Source organism: Oratosquilla oratoria, chromosome 19, assembly GCF_046742065.1.
Source record: "Oratosquilla oratoria isolate Oo_2021 chromosome 19, ASM4674206v1, whole genome shotgun sequence".
NCBI lineage: Eukaryota > Metazoa > Arthropoda > Malacostraca > Stomatopoda > Squillidae > Oratosquilla > Oratosquilla oratoria.
This window is the reverse complement of record NC_134795.1, coordinates 35,603,970-35,624,256: the sequence shown is the minus strand read 5'-3', so window position 1 is coordinate 35,624,256 and position 20,287 is coordinate 35,603,970. Positions and strand designations below refer to the sequence as shown.

General features: G+C 43.5%; 1 protein-coding gene across 17 annotated transcripts in view; it reads right to left on the bottom strand.

Annotated features, from left to right (window-relative positions):
- Positions 1–20,287, bottom strand: part of egh (beta-1,4-mannosyltransferase egh) — a 65,771-nt gene that overhangs the window by 18,040 nt on the left and 27,444 nt on the right. For all 17 annotated transcript variants that reach the window (XM_076202881.1, XM_076202880.1, XM_076202894.1 and 14 more), the window contains 3 exons: positions 7,817–8,017; positions 7,141–7,296; positions 2,125–2,343 (listed from right to left, as the gene is read on the bottom strand). In XM_076202881.1, the coding sequence (XP_076058996.1) occupies positions 2,125–2,343; positions 7,141–7,296; positions 7,817–8,017 (576 nt within the window). The remainder of the gene's footprint in view (positions 1–2,124; positions 2,344–7,140; positions 7,297–7,816; positions 8,018–20,287) is intronic.

Below are 20,287 nucleotides of genomic sequence, written 5' to 3'. Positions count from 1 at the left end.
GGACATCAGGGTAGTGGGGGGGAGGACATCAGGGTAGTGGGGGGAGGACATCAGGGTAGTGGGGGGGAGGACATGAGGGTAGTGGGGGGGGAGGACAGCAGGGTAGTGGGGGGGGAGGACAGCAGGGTAGTGGGGGGGGAGGACAGCAGGGTAGTGGGGGGAGGACAGCAGGGTAGAGGGGGGGGGACAGCAGGGTAGTGGGGGGAGGACAGCAGGGTAGTGGGGGAGGACAGCAGGGTAGTGGGGGGAGGACAGCAGGGTAGTGGGGGAGGACAGCAGGGTAGTGGGGGGAGGACAGCAGAGTAGTGGGGGGGAGTACAGCAGGGTAGTGGGGAGGAGTACAGCAGGGTAGTGCAGCAGGGTAGTGGGGGGAGGACAGCAGGGTAGTGGGGGGAGGACAGCAGGGTAGTGGGGGGAGGACAGCAGGGTAGTGGGGGGAGGACAGCAGGGTAGTGGGGGGAGGACAGCAGGGTAGTGGGGGGGCAGCTGGGTAGTGGGGGGGGCAGCTGGGTAGTGGGGGGGGCAGCTGGGTAGTGGGGGGGGGCAGCTGGGTAGTGGGGGGCAGCAGGGAAGGGGGGCAGCTGGGTAGTGGGGGGGGCAGCAGGGAAGGGGGACAGCAGGGGAGTGGGAGGAGGACAGTAGGGGGCCAGAAGAGGAAGGGGACAGAAGGGAAATAGGATGGGGGTGGGGAGGCAAATGAGAGGGAGGATGGAGAGGGAGGGATGTAGTTCAGGATAGACTGGTATGTATACGTGTCTACATATCTGCACATAAGGAACATCTCTTGCAAGTGCACTGTAATTTCTGACCAAAACAAGCACATGCACTACTGCACAAATGTGTTTACACCAATTTACATACAGAGGTATTTGGTTACTAACTCTCCCTCATTCAGCTCTCTTTCTTAAATCTCTAATCAACCACCCCTATGATGCTACCTCTTCATCAATCTGAAATACCCAGTGATGGTGGACAAGAATACCACCTGTTCCCCTCCAAGTCAAAAAAATAGATTATACAGAATAGAATGCATGGAGTAGGAACCCTCTCTTTACATAGTTTTCTCTCATGGAGAGTCAAAACTAAAATTATGCTTTCACTTGGTCACCCACTTCTTTTATGAACAAGCTAATTATATGATAATTACCACACGTTTCCCCGACTGGAAACCTGTACCCTCAGTGCAGTTGGCAATGATCATCAGGCCCTCCAATAGATCTCTACAGGACTAAACTGACTAATGTTTATGTTGTATTAATGTGGAACTGCTTATGTCACTGGTTTATATAAAAGATGCCACACACTGTCACTTCTTGTGTGAAAAGGTCAAGGAAATAAAGGCAAAATTCTTAAAGGTCCTGGGACCAGTCTGGAAATTTGAGCACTGTTCCACTTCCCTATAGAGATGTAGGGGTCAATGGGAGACAATTCCCTCTGACATGTCTTGCATGATCACTACATGCAGGTACCCTCACTGGTCACATAGATAAAGCTGACCAGCATTCCTCTTTGGAGGTTGCTCTCAACCTGAGGAGTGTTGTTGTATGACTGGTCCCTTAACTAGTATTTATCTACCTAAAGACCAAGGGCCTTTTCCCCATTATAAGTGAGGTAGCCAGCCATGGCATGCACCTACCCCTTTTACTCCTAGTTCATTTACTACATGGGGACTTTGGCCTATTTCTAATGTATAAAATTCAATTGTATTATCTAGAATCAATGGCACAAGGAGAGCAAGTGGGTATATGATTATGTACTTTACAATTCCTATTTTTCTCTATTCAATCTATGTATTAATGGAGACTTTTAAATGATCTAGTAGATACAGCATCAGTTTACACTTAGTTACCAGAACCCCATTTCTATCACATGTGCATCCCATGTAACCAAGAATGTAATAATATAAATAATGAAAATACTATCAATTTGTTGCCCAGTCTCTTTCAGGATACCCATAGCCTTGCAAGTAACAGACAATGACTCAAGAGATTTTGTGCTGCTGTCTTGGGGAGAGAGAGGGGGAGAGAAATGACAAGAAAGGATGGGAGAAGGGCAAAGGCAGTACAAATACAGTACTCAATGAACTAATTCTTTGGTTATCATCAACCTACAAATCTAACTTACGGGAATATGGCGGGAGTGAACTACTAATAGAATTCCTTGCAACCACCGTTTTCTCTGCTGTAAGAAATCGTAAATGCTAAATGGTGATTTTTCCCACATTTCTCCCTCGATGAAATCAAAGCTGTAGCCATCACGGTATGCGATCATTCCAAAATAGTTGTCCTCCGCTACACTTCCATCAGGTCCATGGTCAAAAGAGACTTTGCGCTCTGCTTCAGCCTGAAGAAATAATAAATGATGGAACAATTAGCTCTATTACCCAGGTCAAATATGTCCACTACTCTTCCCCCTTATAATAGGGGTGGCTGAATCAAAGCAGATATATATACATATATACCAAAGGCCTTTTTCCCCCCTTATAAGGGAGGTAGCCAAAAAACAAAGGCATAAGAACCATTCCCACCCATTCCATCCCTAACATACTCCACTCATATCTCGCCCACTGCCCTGGGTCAAAAGCAGTGTCACAGCACATCCACAGCAAGGCCACTTCATTAAATCAGTGAACCCCCTCCATCACCTCATGCAGAAATGGAGAAGACAGGGAGAAATCCCTTTGGGCTGCGTCAGTTTATTTCTCTCACATACTCCCTCACCCCCCATCCCCCACCCATTCCACCTCATGCATCACAGCATCATCCATACACAACCATTCTCCATCTACCCCTATCCTCTCCCATCTTTCCTTCACACACATTCCCCCTTTTCCCAATGCCCCTTTTACCCCATCCAAGGTCAACCCCTCATGTTCACACCTTCCACACCTCTTTTACTAGTCTTTCTTCATTCATTCTTTCCATGTGTCCAAACCATCCTAATACTCTTTCATTAACCCTATCTCCCAACTTCCTTTCCACTCACATTCTCCTCCTCACTACCTCAATTTCTCACTCTATCCAGCCTAGTAACCCCTATCATACTTCTCAGGCATCTCATCTCACACACATTCAAACTCTTCCTCTCTTATGTTCCATGTTTCTACCCCATACAGTGCTGTTGGCACAATCACTCCTCCATACAATCTCCTCTTAGCATCCATTCCCAACTATCTATTTCATTACATTTTTTAATCCAAAAGGCTTCTCCCAATCTATATTCTACCTCCACCTCCACTCCTCCCTTTCCTGCCACATTCACATCCAAGTATCACTTCTAGCCTGCTTCCACTTTCTCCCCTTGTACATCTCATCACCTTACTTTTACTCACATTTATCTTCAACTTCCTTCTTTCACACACCTCAAACTGTCACTAACTTCCTCAATCCCTCCTCTGATCCTGCTACAAGTGCAGTCATCTGCAAACAACTGGTTTACCTCCTACTTTTCTCCATTTTCTTTATCCATCTCCAATCCCTGACCCATTACCCTTGCATTTACCTCTCACACCACCCCATCTATGCATAAATTGAACAGCCTGGGCAACATAATACATCCCTGATGAAGCCCTACCTTTACCTCAAACCACTCACCATCTCCATTTCTAATCCTAACACACGATCTACTACTCTCGTAAAAACTCTTGGCTGCTCTTAACAGCTTTCCTCCTATCCAAAATATTTACAATACCTCCCACAGTGCCTTCCTGTCTACCCTGCCATAAGCCTTTTCCAAATCCATAAAAAACATCCTTACCTTTTCCTATAACTTCCTCACATATCTGTCTTATCACAAAAATCTGATCTATGCAACCTGTCCTAAACCCACTGTTCCTCACCAATTAATTCCTCTGTTCTCCTAATCTCTAAATCAAGACCCTCCCATAAGCCTTCCCAACTACACTTAACAAGCTGATCTCTCTCCAACTACTACACTCACACTTGTCCCCTTTTTCCTTGTAAAGTGGAACTATATAGGCACTTCTCCAGTCCTCTGACACTCTACCCTCTCTTAAACAAACATTAAATAACCTCACCAACCAGTCCACCACCACTGTGCTTCCTTTTTTCAGACATTCTGTATGCCATCCATCCAACCCAGGTGCCTTACCTGCTTTCATCATCTTAACCACTTCCATATGGTGACGCCTACGTAGGCGGCATGAGGAGCAAGTGGGTAATCGATGTTGCCGACGTCGCCATCTTGATTATATTTATTGTAGTCGTACCTACGTAATTTTCATTCTCTCTAAACTGGCTTCATCAGTTTTCTATGGTTATCAAAATACACGGGTGAAAGAGAACGAACGATTGAGCACCGACTTTAATCTTTATAATGCGATTATTATGATGCAACATCGCATGTCGGGCAGCTAATGCTGCCAGACGTGCGATGTGCCCCGTAGTGAAGAGGTTAACAACTGCCTTCACTTCATCTTTCCTTATTTCTCCTTCATTTTCCTCACTCATCACGGTCATTTTCTTACTGCTTCCCACTGCAACTACCTTTCCTTTGCCTTTCCCTCCCTATCTTCCTTCACATTTAGCAACTCCCTAAAATACTATGTTCCTCTTCCTCTTACTGCCTTCTCTTCCATTATCGTCTCTCCATCTGCACCTTTTACTTTTTCTTCTCTACTTGATTCGCCTCCTCTTCCCCTCTCAACTTCTTTCCAAAACATCTTTATTATTTTCAAAATTTTCTGTCTTACTCTTACCCCATTTCACATCTGCTCTCCTCTTTGCCTCCTTTATCTTATGCTTTACTTCTCTTCTCTTTTCTTTGTACCTCTCATATGATTCCCTTGTCCTATTTTGTGACCAATCTGTGAAAGCTCGCTTCTCTTCTTTGCTTCCTCATCCCACCACTCACTACCCTTCCTTCCATTTACTCCCATCCTCCTTGTTCCACACACCATCTTTGCACACCTTGTAACTCCCTCCTTGAACCATCCCCATTCCTCCTCCACTCCTAGTTCTACTCTATCCTTCAATCCCTCCCACTCTTCTCTCAGCTTCTTTTACTCCTTTTCTCATTTAAGCAATTCACTCTAAGCACCTCCCTACCTTTTGCCCCTTTTCCTCTTTCTCCATCTATCCTCCACTCTCAACTTACCTTTCACCAGAAAATGATCTGATATTCCCGCACTCTCTCCCCTTAGAACATGTACATCCTTAACTCTTCCTACTCCTGGTTACCACTATATAGTCCATTAACGCTCTATCTACCACCCTTCCATCCACCACCCTCTCCCATGTGTACTTATGCTTGACTTTCTTCCTATACACTGTATTCTATCATCAACTCTCTAGACACATCTCCACTCTCTACTACAATTATTTCCTCGAACTCCACACTTCCCAACAACTCAATCTATAGGTTCATTTCCTACCCTGGCATTAAGGTCTCCCAATACAACTACATTGACATTTCTCCCATCCCTCTATGCACTCATTTAAATCTATCCAAAAAGCCTCCCTTTCCTCTACAATCTTCTCGCTACCAGGCCCAAATGCACCTACAAAAACCCATATCTCCCTTCCCAGTTTCACCTTCATCCACATTAACCTTGAAGAAATCTTCTTCCACTCCACTACACATTTACCTATCTCTTCACTTACTAGTATAGCCACCCCTTCTCTCCCTCATCCTCTCTCCACTCCTGAGAACCTCCAAACTACACTCCCAAACTCACACTTGCCCCTCCCTTTCAACTTAGTTTCACTCAATGCCAACACATCCAACTTTCTTCTCACATACTGCCTATCTCTTCCCTTTTACTCTCATCTGTACCACATCCACGCACATTAATAGACCCAAACCTTAGGTTACTGGTTGGAAAACTACTAGACCCTCTTATGCCTTTACTTTTTTTTTTTTTTAGGAATGTCCCCTTTGGGGCTACAGGGAGGATGTCTAGACCTAATTCCCATCCCGTTTTTGTCACCTCTTACAACTGAAGTGGGAAGACTTGGTGGCAGTATTCTCCCCCCCCACCACCACAGGGCGATATACACATGAGAAACATAAAAGACCTGTCTGGGATAATGGCTGCAGGTTATTGTACAGTAAATATCAGTTCAGTAGCATGCAGCTGGTACTTTAGGGTCTATATGGGGCATCCCTATGGACCAGAGCTACATATCATTTTGTCTGTGATAGAGGAAATATCTACTCAGAGAAATTATGCTTCTTAATCATATTGGGACTGTCCCTTCATTATGCTGTCCTCCCCATTCTTAATACTGTCCTGTACCACTTCTCTGAATACTTATTTCCATTTTTGCCTACCCCTGCAGTAGTGGAGGAAAGAATACATTCATTGATTTTCCCACTCATGTCACAAAACTAAAACGGGATGGAGGATGGGACTAGGCATCCTGCTCTCTGTAGCCCTAAAGGGTAAATTCATACAAGAAGTCAAAGAATAAAAGGGTCGGAGTTTTCCAACCGATATTCTAAGGTTTGGGTTTTTTAACGTGAGTGGGTGTGGTACAGATGGCAGGTCACCCCTGCATCTTGCCCACTACCCTGGGTCAGAAGCATTGTAGCACAACAGCACATCCACAGCAAGACCACTTCATTTAATCAGCAACCCCCCCTCCCCTCATTCAGAAAAAGTGAAGAGCAAAGCTTGGAAGCAGAGATAAAAAGGGAAAACAAATGGGTGTCGGATGAGAAAAGGGTGCATTTATGTCTCAATGAGGCCAATCCCCTTACAAGGGGGAAAGAGCTTTTTGGTCTATATACACCAAGGGCTTCTTCCCCCTTGTAGGGGAGGTAGCCAAGTCAAAGGCATACACCCATTCCCACCCACCACCTTTGTTACCTTCTCATCTTTTCGTACATGTATATAATAAATGGAAAGGCAACAGGACCCTACAAGCCTTGCACTTTACATGCATACCACAATTAGGAGGGGAAAAATGGGAATACATACACAAAAGCACAAGCTTACTAACCACATTTTCTCGGATGCATAATTTAATGCTTAATCATTAAAACAGACGACACATTTTTATACATCAATTGTTCACACAACAATTTACTTTTGATCACTCAATGGCGATACTTAGTTTCAGAGAAAAAGAAATCTAGTGCTATTCAAGAAAAAATTGAAATTTGTGACTAAGACCTTACCTGAGTGACAACATATGATCCTTTCCAGCCAAAAAGAGGCTTATGAAACATTTTAAACTGGAATCTTAACTTCCCCATGTCATCTGATACTCTAAATGTATCAGCCAATGTAGTTACCCAGTTCTGAATGTTCTCATTCGCATATGTTATTAAACCCTGCAATGAAAAAGAGAACCATGTTATCCTAGGACTAACAGGAGCTAAATCAAACATCACAATGTCAATCAATCAGTCAATCTGTTACCCTAGTCTCTCTCGCAAAAAACTACAATGCCCCACACTGACTCTCCCCAGACAACAATATCTATATACCAAGAGTTTTTCCCCTATTATATGGGAGGTAGCCAAATCAAAGGCACAAACCTACTCTCACCCATTCCACTCCCCTCCACCACCCTTTCCTCCCTCTCATTTTAGCTCCTCATGGATGATGAGTCATCCTGTATCCCACCCACTGCCCTCATTAAGTAGCAATGTAGCAAGACAACAATACAATCTCTCTTTTCTAAGCAACTTATGGTTCTGCCCTGAAGCTGTTGTCAATTTTTTAAGCTGCAGGTCTTCTGCAAAAGAGACCAAGGGCAATAGATTGACTGAATCTTTAACTGAAGGTAGTCTGCCACTTGAGCATACAAGCAAAACTCAAGTATGAAGGACACACTGGCAGCTAACTAACCTGGCCAAACTGGTGTCTGCCTTCTATAACAAAGTTCAAAATACCCCGGATGGCTGCTTCAGTGACTATAGTCTCCTCATCCAGGTGCACAATCCAATCTAAGTCGGAGAGGAGGTTGATGTCATCCTCAAGGCAGTACTGAAGTGCTCTCGCCTTGAAAAGTGCACCACTCTTCGGTTTGTAACTGCTCGGAACTACCACCTGCAGGTAAAATTAAAATGCAAACCTAATTTCTCCAAGTATGAATGCCATGAATGGTATGGTATAAAAGGTGTATGTCTTGGCTAGGCCACTTGCCTTATATGGATGTAAGTGCCTTTCGGTGTGTGTGTGTGTGTATAATTTATCAAAATACATGCATAAATACATACATATACGAAAGACTTTTTCCCCCCTACATGGGGGGTATCCAAAAAGAAAAAGGCATGGAAGCCACTCCCACCCATTCCATCCCTTACATATTCCACTCCCCTCCACCCTCCCTCTCATCTTGGCACCTCCTGGATGACGGGTCATCCCTGCATTCTGTCCACTGCCCTGGGTCAGAAGCATTGTCACAAGACACAGCACATCCACAGCAAGGCCGCTTCATTAATTCGGCGACCCTCCCTTTCCGTCCCCTCCTGTAGAAAAGGAGAAGACGGGAAGAAATCCCCTCAGGCTGCGTCAAATTTCTCAAACATACTTCCTCACCCTTCATCCCCCACTCACTTCCTCTCATGCATCACAGCATCATCTATATCTTCTGTCCTCTCCTGTCCTTCCTCAACAGACATTCCTCTCTTCTGTAATGCCCCTTTCACCCCATCCATCCATCTCATTCTAGGACACCCCCTCATGTTCACTCCTTCCACTTCTGCCTTCCACACCCCTTTTACTAATCTTTCTTAACTCATTCTTTCCATGTGTCCAAACCATCCTAATACTCTTTCATCAACCCTATTTCCCAACTCCCTTTCCACCCCTGCTCTCCTCCTCACCTCCTCATTTCTCACTCTATCTAGCCTAGTAACCCCTACCATACTTCTCAGACATTTCATCTCGCATTCAAACTCCTTCTCTCTTCCTCTCTTATGTTCCATGTTTCTGCCCTGTACAGGGCTGTCAGCACTGTACGGGGCAAAAATAGGATACACTGGGAGAATGAAATTATGGACTTACAAAACAAAATCGTTGGACTAATGGATTGCTTAGTGCAAGCAATCTTTGATCCAACCTGAGGAAAACTAACTTGGATCTAAGAAACGAGATCAAGGAATTGAAAAAGTATACAAGAGAGCTGAAGAGTGATAATGAAAAGAAGAGAATTAATGATACTACCAATAGTGGAAACTTAAAAAAAGAGGTAAACAACAAATACAAGAAATGATTGAAAAAAAATCGAAGAGAACTTAAGGAAAGTATCCAAAAGATTAAGAAATGGAAGGAAAACATTGAAAATAAAGACTTTTTTCAAAGAAATAGTCCAACAACAAATGCAGAAAAATGCAAGACACAATTATCCAAGTAATTAATGAAAAAGCAAATTGAGTCAGACACACAGAGGATAGGAAAAAATGTACATACATTCAAATACCAAGGCTTTTTCCCCCTTACTAGGGAGGTAGCCAAAAAGGAAAAGGCATAAAATCATTCCCACCCATTCCATCCCTGAAAACACTCCACACCCCTCCACCCTCCCTCCCATCTAAGCACCTCCTAGATGACGGGTCATCCCTGCACCCTGTCCACTGCCCTGGGTCAGAAGCAGTGTCGCAAGACACAGCACATCCACAGCAAGGCCGCTTCATTAAATTGGCAACCCCCCCTCTCCATCCCCCCATATAAAGGAGAGGACGGGGAGAAATCCCTTCGGGCTGCGTCAAAATTTTGCTCACACACACTACCTCATGCATCACAACATCTTCCATATACAACCATTCTCCATTCACCCGTCTTCAGTCCTCTCTCGTCCTTCCTCACCAGACATTCCCCTCTTCCCCAAAGCCCCCTTTACCCCATCCATCCATCTCATCCTAGGACGTCCCCTCATGTTCACTCCCTCCACATCTGCCTTCCATACCTCCTTTACTAGTCTTTCTTCACTCATTCTTTCCATGTGTCCAAACCATCCTAATACTCTTTCATCAACCCTATCTCCCAACTCCCTTTCCACCCCTGTTCTCCTCCTCACTTCCTCATTTCTCACTCTATCTAGCCTAGTAACCCCCATCATACTTCTCAGACACTTCATCTCAAACACATTCAAGCTCCTTCTCTCTTCCTCTCTTATGTTCCATGTTTCTGCTCCATACAGTGCTGTTGGCACAATCACTCCTTCATACAGTCTCTTCTTAGCATCCATTCCCAAATTTCTATTCCTCATTACACTTTTTAATCCACCAAGGCATTTACTCGCTTCTCTCAATCTACATTCTACCTCCACCCCCAACTCATCCCTTTCCTGCCACATTTGCACCCAAGTATCTAAAACTATCCACTTCCTCCAGTCTCTCCCTTAATGCTCAGTTCCAGCCTGCTGTCACTCTCTCCCCTTGTACATCTCATCACTTTACTTTTGCCCACATTTATCTTCAGCTTCCTTCTTTCACACACCTCAAACTCTGTCACTAACTTCCTCAATCCTTCCTCTACATTATTTATCATGTTATGTATTTCATGTATTTATTATGTTATGCATATTGAGGGGGCATCCTAGGATGAGATGGATGGATGGGGTGAAGGGGGCTTTGGGGAAGAGGGGAATGTCTGTTGAGGAAGGACAAGAGAGGACAGAAGACAGGGGTGAATGGAGAATGGTTGTATATGGATGATGCTGTGATGCATGAGGTGGAATGGGTGGGTGGAGGGGAGGGAGGTAGTATGTGTGAGAAAAATTTGACGCAGCCTGAAGGGATTTCTCCCTGTCTTCTCCTTTTATGCATGGGGGGACCGAGAGAGGGGGGGTCACCAATTTAATGAAGCGGCCTTGCTGTGGATGTGCTTTGTCTTGCGACACTGCCTCTGACTCAGGGTAGTGGACAAGGTGCAGGGATGACCCGTCATCCAGGAGGTGCTAAGATAAGAGGGAGGGTGGAGGGTGGTTGAGTGTATTTGGGGATGGAACGGGTGGGAATGGGTTTATCCCTTTTTCTTTTTGGCTACCTCCCTTGTAAGGAGGAAAAAGCCTTGGTGTATGTATTTACTTGTGTGGGACACCAGTCTATAATTTGTTGGGTCTTCCTTATTTCCCCCTTTATATATCGGCACTATACTGGCATTTTTCCAGTGTTTTTCCTCTTTGAGAGAGCATTCTATTATTTTGAATATTTTTCCTGTTACTTGGTCTATACATTCCTTCAGAATCCAGTTTGCAACTCCGTCTGGTCCATGCGACTTGTTAACGTCTAGCTTTAGTATTTGATTCCTTATTTCATTCTGAGTAATGTTTATTTTCTTTAGTGGAGGAAATCTTATTTCAATTTTTTATCCCAGTTTTGTAGATTCTTTTCCTCTTTGGTGAATACAGATTTGAAATGTTTGTTCATACATACACATACATATACCAAGGCTTTTTCCCCCTTACTAGGGAGGTAGCCAAAAAGGAAAAGGTATAAAATCATTCCCACCCATTCCATCCCTGAAAACACTCCACACCCCTCCACCCTCCCTCCCATCTCAGCACCTCCTAGATGACAGGTCATCCCTGCACCCTGTCCACTGCCCTGAGTCAGAAGCAGCGTCGCAAGACACAGCATATCCACAGCAAGGCCGCTTCATCAAATCGGCGACCCCCCATATAAAGGAGAGGACGGGGAGAAATCCCTTCGGGCTGCGTCAAAATTTTGCTCACACACACTACCTCACCCCCCAACCCCGTCCATTCCACCTCATGCATCACAACATCTTCCATATACAACCATTCTCCATTCACCACTGTCTTCTGTCCTCTCCCATCCTTCCTCAACAGACATTCCCCTCTTCCCCAAAGCCCCCTTCACCCCATCCATCCATCTCATCCTAGGACGTCCCCTCATGTTCACTCCCTCCACATCTGCCTTCCATACCTCCTTTACTAGTCTTTCTTCACTCATTCTTTCCATGTGTCCAAACCATCCTAATACTCTTTCATCAACCCTATCTCCCAACTCCCTTTCCACCCCTGTCCTCCTCCTTACCTCCTCATTTCTCACTCTATCTAGCCTAGTAGCCCCCCATCATACTTCTCACGAGACACTTCATCTCAAACACATTCAAGCTCCTTCTCTCTTCCTCTCTTATGTTCTATGTTTCTGCTCCATACAGTGCTGTTGGCACAATCACTCCTTCATACAGTCTCCTCTTAGCATCCATTCCCAAATTTCTATTCCTCGTTACACTTTTTAATCCACCAAGGCATTTACTCGCTTCTCTCAATCTACATTCTACCTCCACCTTTACTCCATCTTTTCCTGCCACATTTGCACCCAAATATCTAAAACTATCCACTTCCTCCAGTTGCTCTCCCTTAATGCTCACTTCCAGATTACTGCCACTTTCACCCCTTGTACATCTCATCACCTTACTTTTACCCACATTTATCTTCAGCTTTCTTCTATCACACACTCTCCCAAACTCTGTCACCAACTTCCTCAATCCCTCTTCCGATCCTGCCACAAGCGCAGTGTCGTCCGCAAACAACAGCTGGCTCACCTCCCACTTTTCTCCATTTTCTTTAACCATCTCCAATCCCTGACCCACTACCCTTGCATTTACCTCTCGCACTACCCCATCCATGTATAAGTTGAACAGCCAGGGTGACATAACGCATCCTTGACGAAGTCCCACCTTTACCTCAAACCACTCACTCTCTCCATTTCTAATCCTGACACAAGCTCTACTACTCTCATAAAAACTCTTGACAGCTCCCAGAAGCTTTCCTCCTATCCCGTATAGCCGCATAACCTCCCACAGTGCCTTTCTGTCTACCCTGTCATAAGGCTTTTCCAGATCCATAAAGGCCCAAAAAACATCCTTTCCCTTTCCTATAGCTTTCTCACATATGTCTTACCACAAAAATCTGATCTCCACAACCTCTACCTGTCCTAAATCCACACTGTTCCTCACCAATTACTCCCTGTTCCTCTCCTAATCTTCTCAATCAAGATCCTCCCATAAGCATTACTCCCTGTTCCTCTCCTAATCCTCTCAATCAAGATCCTCCCATAAGCCTTCCCAACTACACTTAACAAGCTAATCCCTCTGAAACTACTACATTCACACTTGTCCCCCTTTCCCTTGTAAAGTGGAACTATACAAGCACTCCTCCAGTCCTCCGGCACTCTACCTTCTCTCCAGCAAACATTAAATAACCTCACCAACCAGTCCACCATCACTGTACCTCCTTTTTTAACCCCTTCCATACGGTGCCGCATACGTAGGCGTCATGAGGAGCAAGTGGATACGCAAGGCTGCCATATCGGCGTCTTGATTATATTTATTGTAGTTGCCCCTCCGTAATGACATACTCTCTAAACTGTCTGTAATCACATTTTCTATGGTTATCAAAATTCACGGGTGAAAGAGAGAACGATCGATATAAGCGGTGACTATATTTTATGATGTGAGTATTATTACGACACGTCGTACGGCTGGCATTGGCTGCTGCCCGCGAGATTTAAGGCCTGTACTGAAGAGGTTAAGACATTCTGCATGGCATCCATCCAGACCAGGTGCCTTACCTGCTTTCATCATCTTAACAGCTGCCTTCACTTCATCCTTCCTTATTTCTCCTCCATTTTCCTCACTCATCACAGCCATTTTCTTAGCATTTCCCACTGCAGCTATCTTTCCTTCCCTATCCTCCTTCACATTTAGCAACTCCCTAAAATATTCTGCCCATCTTCCCCTTACTGCCTTCTCCTCCATTATCATCTCTCCATCTGCACCTTTTACCTTTTCTTCTCTACTTGATTAGCCTCCTCTTCCTCTTAATTTCTTTCCAAAACATCTTTTTATTACTTTCAAAATTTTCTGTCATACTCTTACCCCATTTTACATCTGCTCTCCTCTTTGCCTCCATTACCTTTTTCTTTACTTCTCTTTTCTTTTCTTTGTACGTCTCATATGACTCCCTCGTCCTATTTTGTAACCAATCTGTGTAAGCTCGCTTCTTCTCTTCTACAACCTTCTTCATTTCCTCATCCCACCATTCACTACCCTTCCTTCTATTTCCTCCTATCCTCCTTGTTCCACACACCATCTTTGCACACTTTGTGACTCCCTCCTTGAACCATCCTCATTCCTCCTCCACACCTACCTCTACTCTATCCTTCACTCCCTCCCACTCCTCCTTCAACTTCTTCTTGTACTCCTCCTCCTTTTCCTCTTCATTTAAAGAGTTCACTCTAAGCACCTCCCTACCTTTTGTCCCTTTCCTCTTTCTCCATCTGTCCTCCACTCTCAACTTACCTTCCACCAAAAAATGATCTGATATTCCCCCACCCTCTCCCCTTAGCACATATACATCCTTAACTCTTCCTATCATAATCCTATTTACCATTACATAGTCCATTAAAGCTCTATCTACCACCCTTCCCTCCACCACCCTCTCCCATGTGTACTTATGCTTGACTTTCTTCCGAAACACTGTATTTGCTATCATCAACTCTCTTTCTAGACACATTTCCACCATCAACTCTCCATTATGATTTTTTCCTGGAACTCCACATTTCCGAACCACTCCATCAATTGGATACTTTCTTACCCTAGCATTAAGGTCTCCCAGTACTATTACATTTACACTTCTCCCTAAACCCTCTATGCACTCATTTAAATTTATCCAAAAGGCCTCCCTTTCTTCTACACTCTTCTCCCTGCCAGGCCCATATGCACTTACAAAAACCCACATCTCCTTTCCCAGTTTCACCTTCATCCACATTTTCCTTGAGGAAACCTCCTTCCACTCCACTACACGTTTACCTATCTCTTCACTTACTAGTATAGCCACCCCTTCCCTCCCTCACCTTTTCTTCACTCCTGATAACCTCCCACTTACACTCCCAAACTTACAATCGCCCTTCCCTTTCAGCTTAGTTTCACTCAAAGCCAACACATCCATCTTTATTCTCACAAACATACTACCTATCTCTTCCCTTTTACTCTCATCTGTACCACATCCACACACATTAAAAGACCCAAACCTTAGGGTGCTGGTCCGAGAACTTCCAGACCCTCTTATGCCTTTGCTTTTACTTTTAGTAATGTGCCCTGTGGGGCTACAAGGAGAAGGATGCCTAGTCCCAATCCCCGTCCCTTTCTTCTCACCTCTTACGATCCAAGTGGGAATACTTGGTGGCAGTATTCTTTTCCTCCACCACAGAAAAAGAATACTCAGAGAAATGGTACAGGACACCAACAAGGAGTTGGGAGACAGCATAACGGAGGGACAGTCGTAGTATAAAAGTGTCATCATTTCTCTATGAACAGAGTTTTCCTCTATCATAGACAAAATGATGTGTGGCTCTGGTCCGTAGGGGCACCCCATATAGACCCTAAAGTATCGACTGCATGCTACTTTGCCACAATAACAAGCAGCCAATATCTCTATATCTTCTGTGTATTCTCTATTACCTTGACATAATTTGTGTATTTCCTGTTTATTTTTTAGCTTGCCGTTTACATATCTATAAAATAGTTTGGGTTGATCTTTACATTTATCTATTATGTCCCTTTTCATAATTTATTTTTTCTTCCCTACGTAATTCTTCCATATTTTCCAGGCTTTATTTCTTCTGTATTTTGCCTCGCTGCACTTTTTATTATACCAGGATTTTATATACACCCTTTCATATGTGTGTGTGTGTGGTGTGTGAGTGTGGTGTGTGTGTGTAGTGTGTGAGTGTGGTGTGTGAGTGTGGTGTGTGAGTGTGGTGTGTGAGTGTGGTGTGTGAGTGTGGTGTGTGAGTGTGGTGTGTGAGTGTGGTGTGTGAGTGTGGTGTGTGTGTGTGTGTGGTGTGCGAGAGTGGTGTGTGTGTGTGGTGTGTGTGTGTATGGTGTATGGTGTGTGTGTGTGTGGTGTGTGTGTGTATGGTGTATGGTGTGTGTGTGTGTGGTGTGTGTGTATGGTGTGTGTGTGTGTGTGTGTGGTGTGTGTGTGTGGTGTGTGTGTATGGTGTGTGTGTATGGTGTGTGGTGTGTGTATGGTGTGTGGTGTGTGTATGGTGTGTGGTGTGTGTATGGTGTGTGGTGTGTGTATGGTGTGTGGTGTGTGTATGGTGTGTGGTGTGTGTATGGTGTGTGTATGGTGTGTGTGTGGTGTGTGTGTGGTGTGTGTATGGTGTGTGGTGTGTATGGTGTGTGGTGTGTATGGTGTGTGGTGTGTATGGTGTGTGGTGTGTATGGTGTGTGGTGTGTATGGTGTGTGGTGTGTATGGTGTGTGGTGTGTATGGTGTGTGGTGTGTATGGTGTGTGGTGTGTATGGTGTGTATGGTGTGTGGTGTGTATGGTGTGTGGTGTGTATGGTGTGTGGTGTGTAGGGTGTATGGTGTGCATGTGTGGTGTGTGCGTGTGTGTGTGTGTGTGTGTGTGTGTGTGTGTGTGTGTGTGTGTGTGTGTGTGTTTACCTAGTTGTATTTTACGGGAAGGGGAGCTATGCTCGGGGTGTCCCGTCTTCATATCTCATTTTATCTAAACTATTTTTAAATTCATGTATTGTTTTTGCACACACCACTTTCTCATCTAACTTGTTCCAACTGTCTATTACTCTGTGAGGAAAGCTGTTCTTTTTCAGATCTCTTCTATAGCTGTCTTTTATTATTTTCTTTCCGTGTCCTCTTGTATTTCTATCATCCCATTTTATCAAATTCTCTCTATCAGTAATTTCTATGCCTTTCATGATTCTGTAAATAGCTATCAAATCTCCTCTCTCTCTTTTTTGCTCTAGTGTCTGTAGTTCAAGTTTTGCTAGTCTCTCTTCATATGATAGTTTTGAGAGTGTTGGTGCCAATTTTGTAATTGCTCTTTGTATTCTTTCAAGTTTTTTTTATACATTTTTTTGTACTTGGTGACCATATCGTTGCTGCATATTCCAATCTTGGTCTTATCAGGGTGATTAGAATTTTCTTCACCATTTCTTCATCCAGGTATGTAAATGTAACTTTGATTGTTCTTATTAAATTAAAAGTTTCTCCAAAACTCTTATTTATATGTTTCTCAGGTGACATATTATTCATAACAATGACTCCCAGGTCCTTCTCATTTTCTACTTTTTTTATTCCTTCTTCTCCCAATTTATATGATCCTGTTATTCTGTTTTTGCTTTTTCCAAATTCCATTATACTACACTTTTTTGCATTGAACTCCATCTCCCACTTCCTACTCCATTCCTGCACTTTATTTTGTGTGTGTGTGTGTGTGTGTGTGTGTGTGTGTGTGTGTGTGTGTGTGTGTGTGTGTGTGTGTGTGTGTGTGTGTGTGTGTGTGTGTGTGTGTGTGTGTGTGTGTGTGTGTGTGTGTGTGTGTGTGTGTGTGTGTGTGTGTGTGTGTGTGTGTGTGTGTGTGTGTGTGTGTGTTTACCTAGTTGTATTTTGCGGGAAGGGGAGCTATGCTCGTGATGTCCCGCCTTTGTATCTCGCAGTGTCTAGTTTGTTTTTAAACTCATGAATGGTTTTTGCGCATACTATTTCATTGTCCAGTTTGTTCCAAGTGTCCAAAACTCTATGAGGAAAACTGTTTTTCTTCAGTTCTCTTCTATAGCTGTTTTTTTATTTTCTTTCCATGTCCTCTTGTGTTTCTTTTGTCCCAGTTAAGTAAGTTCTCTCTATCGAGTACCTCTGTGCCTCTCATGATTCTGTAGATGGTCAATAGGGCACCTCTCTCTCTTCTTTGCTCCAGTGTCGGTAACTCCAGTTTAGCCAATCTCTCCTCGTATGATAGGTTTGCAAGTGCAGGTGCCATTTTTGTAGCTGCTCTTTGGATTCTTTCTATTTTCTTTATATTCTTTTTGGTACTGGGGGACCACAATGTCGCCGCATACTCTAATCTAGGCCTTATCAATGTAACCAATATTTTTTTTATCATGTCTTCGTCCAAGTATGTAAACGCCACTTTTATTGATCTTAGCAAGTTGTAAGTCTCCCCGACAATTTTGTTAATCTGTATATTATAGGACAAGTCGTTCGTGATAAATACTCCCAAATCTTTTTCGGATCCTACTTTCTTTACTTCTTTGGTTCCAATTGTATATTTTCCTGATATTCTGTTTTTGCTTTTTCCAAACTCCATTATGCTACACTTCTTAGTATTAAAGTCCACTTCCCATTTCTGACTCCAGTTCCATACCCTATTTAGGTCTTCTTGCAGTGCTTCACAGTCCTCATCAGTTTCTATTTTCCTTAGCAGTTTGGCGTCATCAGCAAAGAAGCTCATGTAGCAGTTCACGTCCTCGTCCATGTCATTCATATAGATAGCAAACATTATTGGTGCCAGCACAGATCCTTGCGGTACTCCACTGATCACCTCTTTCCAATCTGAATATTTTTCTCTGAGCACTACTCTCATCTTTCTACCAGTCAGAAAGTTCTCTATCCATTTTAGTAGGTTTCCTTGTATTCCTCCTATGTGTTCCAGTTTTTTTTAGTAGTTTTCTGTGTGGTACTTTGTCAAAGGCTTTTTGCAAGTCTAGGAATGCACAATCAGCCCATCCATTTCTTTCTTGCACTATGTCTATTAGTCTTGAGTAAAAGCATATTAAGTTTGTGGAGCATGATCTTCCTTGTCTGAATCCGAATTGTCTTGGGTTTAATATGTCATTGTCTTCCAGATGTTTTACCCATCTATTCTTGATTATTTTCTCACAAATTTTGGCTATGGTGCTTGTTAGTGATACTGGCCTATAGTTGGTGGGTTCTTCCTTGTTTCCTCCTTTGTATATTGGTACAATGTTAGCGTTTTTCCAGTCCTCGGGTATCTTTCCTTCTTTGAGTGAGCTGTTTATTAAGATGTCTGTTAGTTCTTCTTTGCACTCCTTTAGAATCCAATTTGCAATACCATCCGGGCCATGTGATTTTCTGACATCCAGCCTTGATAGATGTTCTGATATTTCCTTTAGTGATGCTGTAAACTCATTCATGAGGGGAGATTTCTTGTTTTTATCTGTCACAATTTGGTATTTTCTCTCTGGTGAAAACAGATTTAAAGTGATTGTTCATGACTTCGGCCATCTCTAAATCTTCTGTGTATTCTATGTTTCCTTGGCATAGTTTCACCATTTCCTGTTTGTTTTTAAGTTTACCATTCACATACCGATAGAATAGTTTGGGTTGCTCTTTGCATTTGTCTATTATATCCTTCTCATGGTTCCTTTTTTCCTCTCTTCTCACATTAACATACTCATTTCTACAGTTAACATAAATTTGCTATTTGCTTTGTTTTTTGTCTTTTCTCCACTTTTTCCAAGCTTTGTCCCTTCTGTCTTTTGCCTCACTGCATCTTTTGTTGAACCAACATTTAATGTACTCTCTCTCTCGCTTTTGTCTTGGTACATGCCTGTTTACACCTTCATTGTAGTTTTCCATCAATATATTCCATTTCTCTTCCACTGTTGTCTCTTCCCTGTAAAATTTTTCCCAGTTTGCATTCCGGAAGAATGTCTTTAGTTTTGTAAAGTCTGTTTTGTTGTACATCAGTCTTCCTTTCCTATGCTTTTCGTTCCTCTCTATGTCTATTTCTTCCTTTAGTACAGTTTCGATGAGTACATGGTCACTCTTTCCAATTGGTGTCTCGTACTGGACTTTATGCACTATTTCAGGTTCTGTTGTAAATATTAGATCTAGTTTCGATGGCTCTTCATTATTTCTGTACCTTGTGTTTTCACGGACCCATTGGACCCATTGGTGTGTGTGTGTGTGTGTGTGTGTGTGTGTGTGTGTGTGTGTGTGTGTGTGTATTCACTTGGTCTTTGGATCACGTGTTGGACTCGTGATCGACAGCTATTTCCCTCCTGGAAGAGAGCTCAGAGCTCGTAGGTCCGATCTATGGGTAATGCTATGACCTTGCACACACACACACACCCCCAACTCCCCGCCCACGAGAGTTGGAGTAACACCCCTCAGCGCTGCGATACTGATATTTTTTCAGCCCCGGGCACACCCACACCCACCCACACACACACAAGAAATGATTAAAAAAATATTGGTCACACTGATAAGGCCTAGACTAGAATATGCAGTGACATTGTGGTCACCCAGTACCAAAAAGAATAAAGAAAATAGAAAGAATCCAGAGAGCAGCAACAAAAATGGCACCTGCACTTGCAAACTTGTGTGTGTGTGTGTATTTACCTAGTTGTACCTAGTTGTATTTTACGGGAAGGGGAGCTATGCTCGTGAGGTCCCGTCTTCATATCTCATTTTATCTAAACTATTTTTAAATTCATGTATTGTTTTTGCACACACCACTTTCTCATCTAACTTGTTCCAACTGTCTATTGCTCTGTGAGGAAAGCTGTTCTT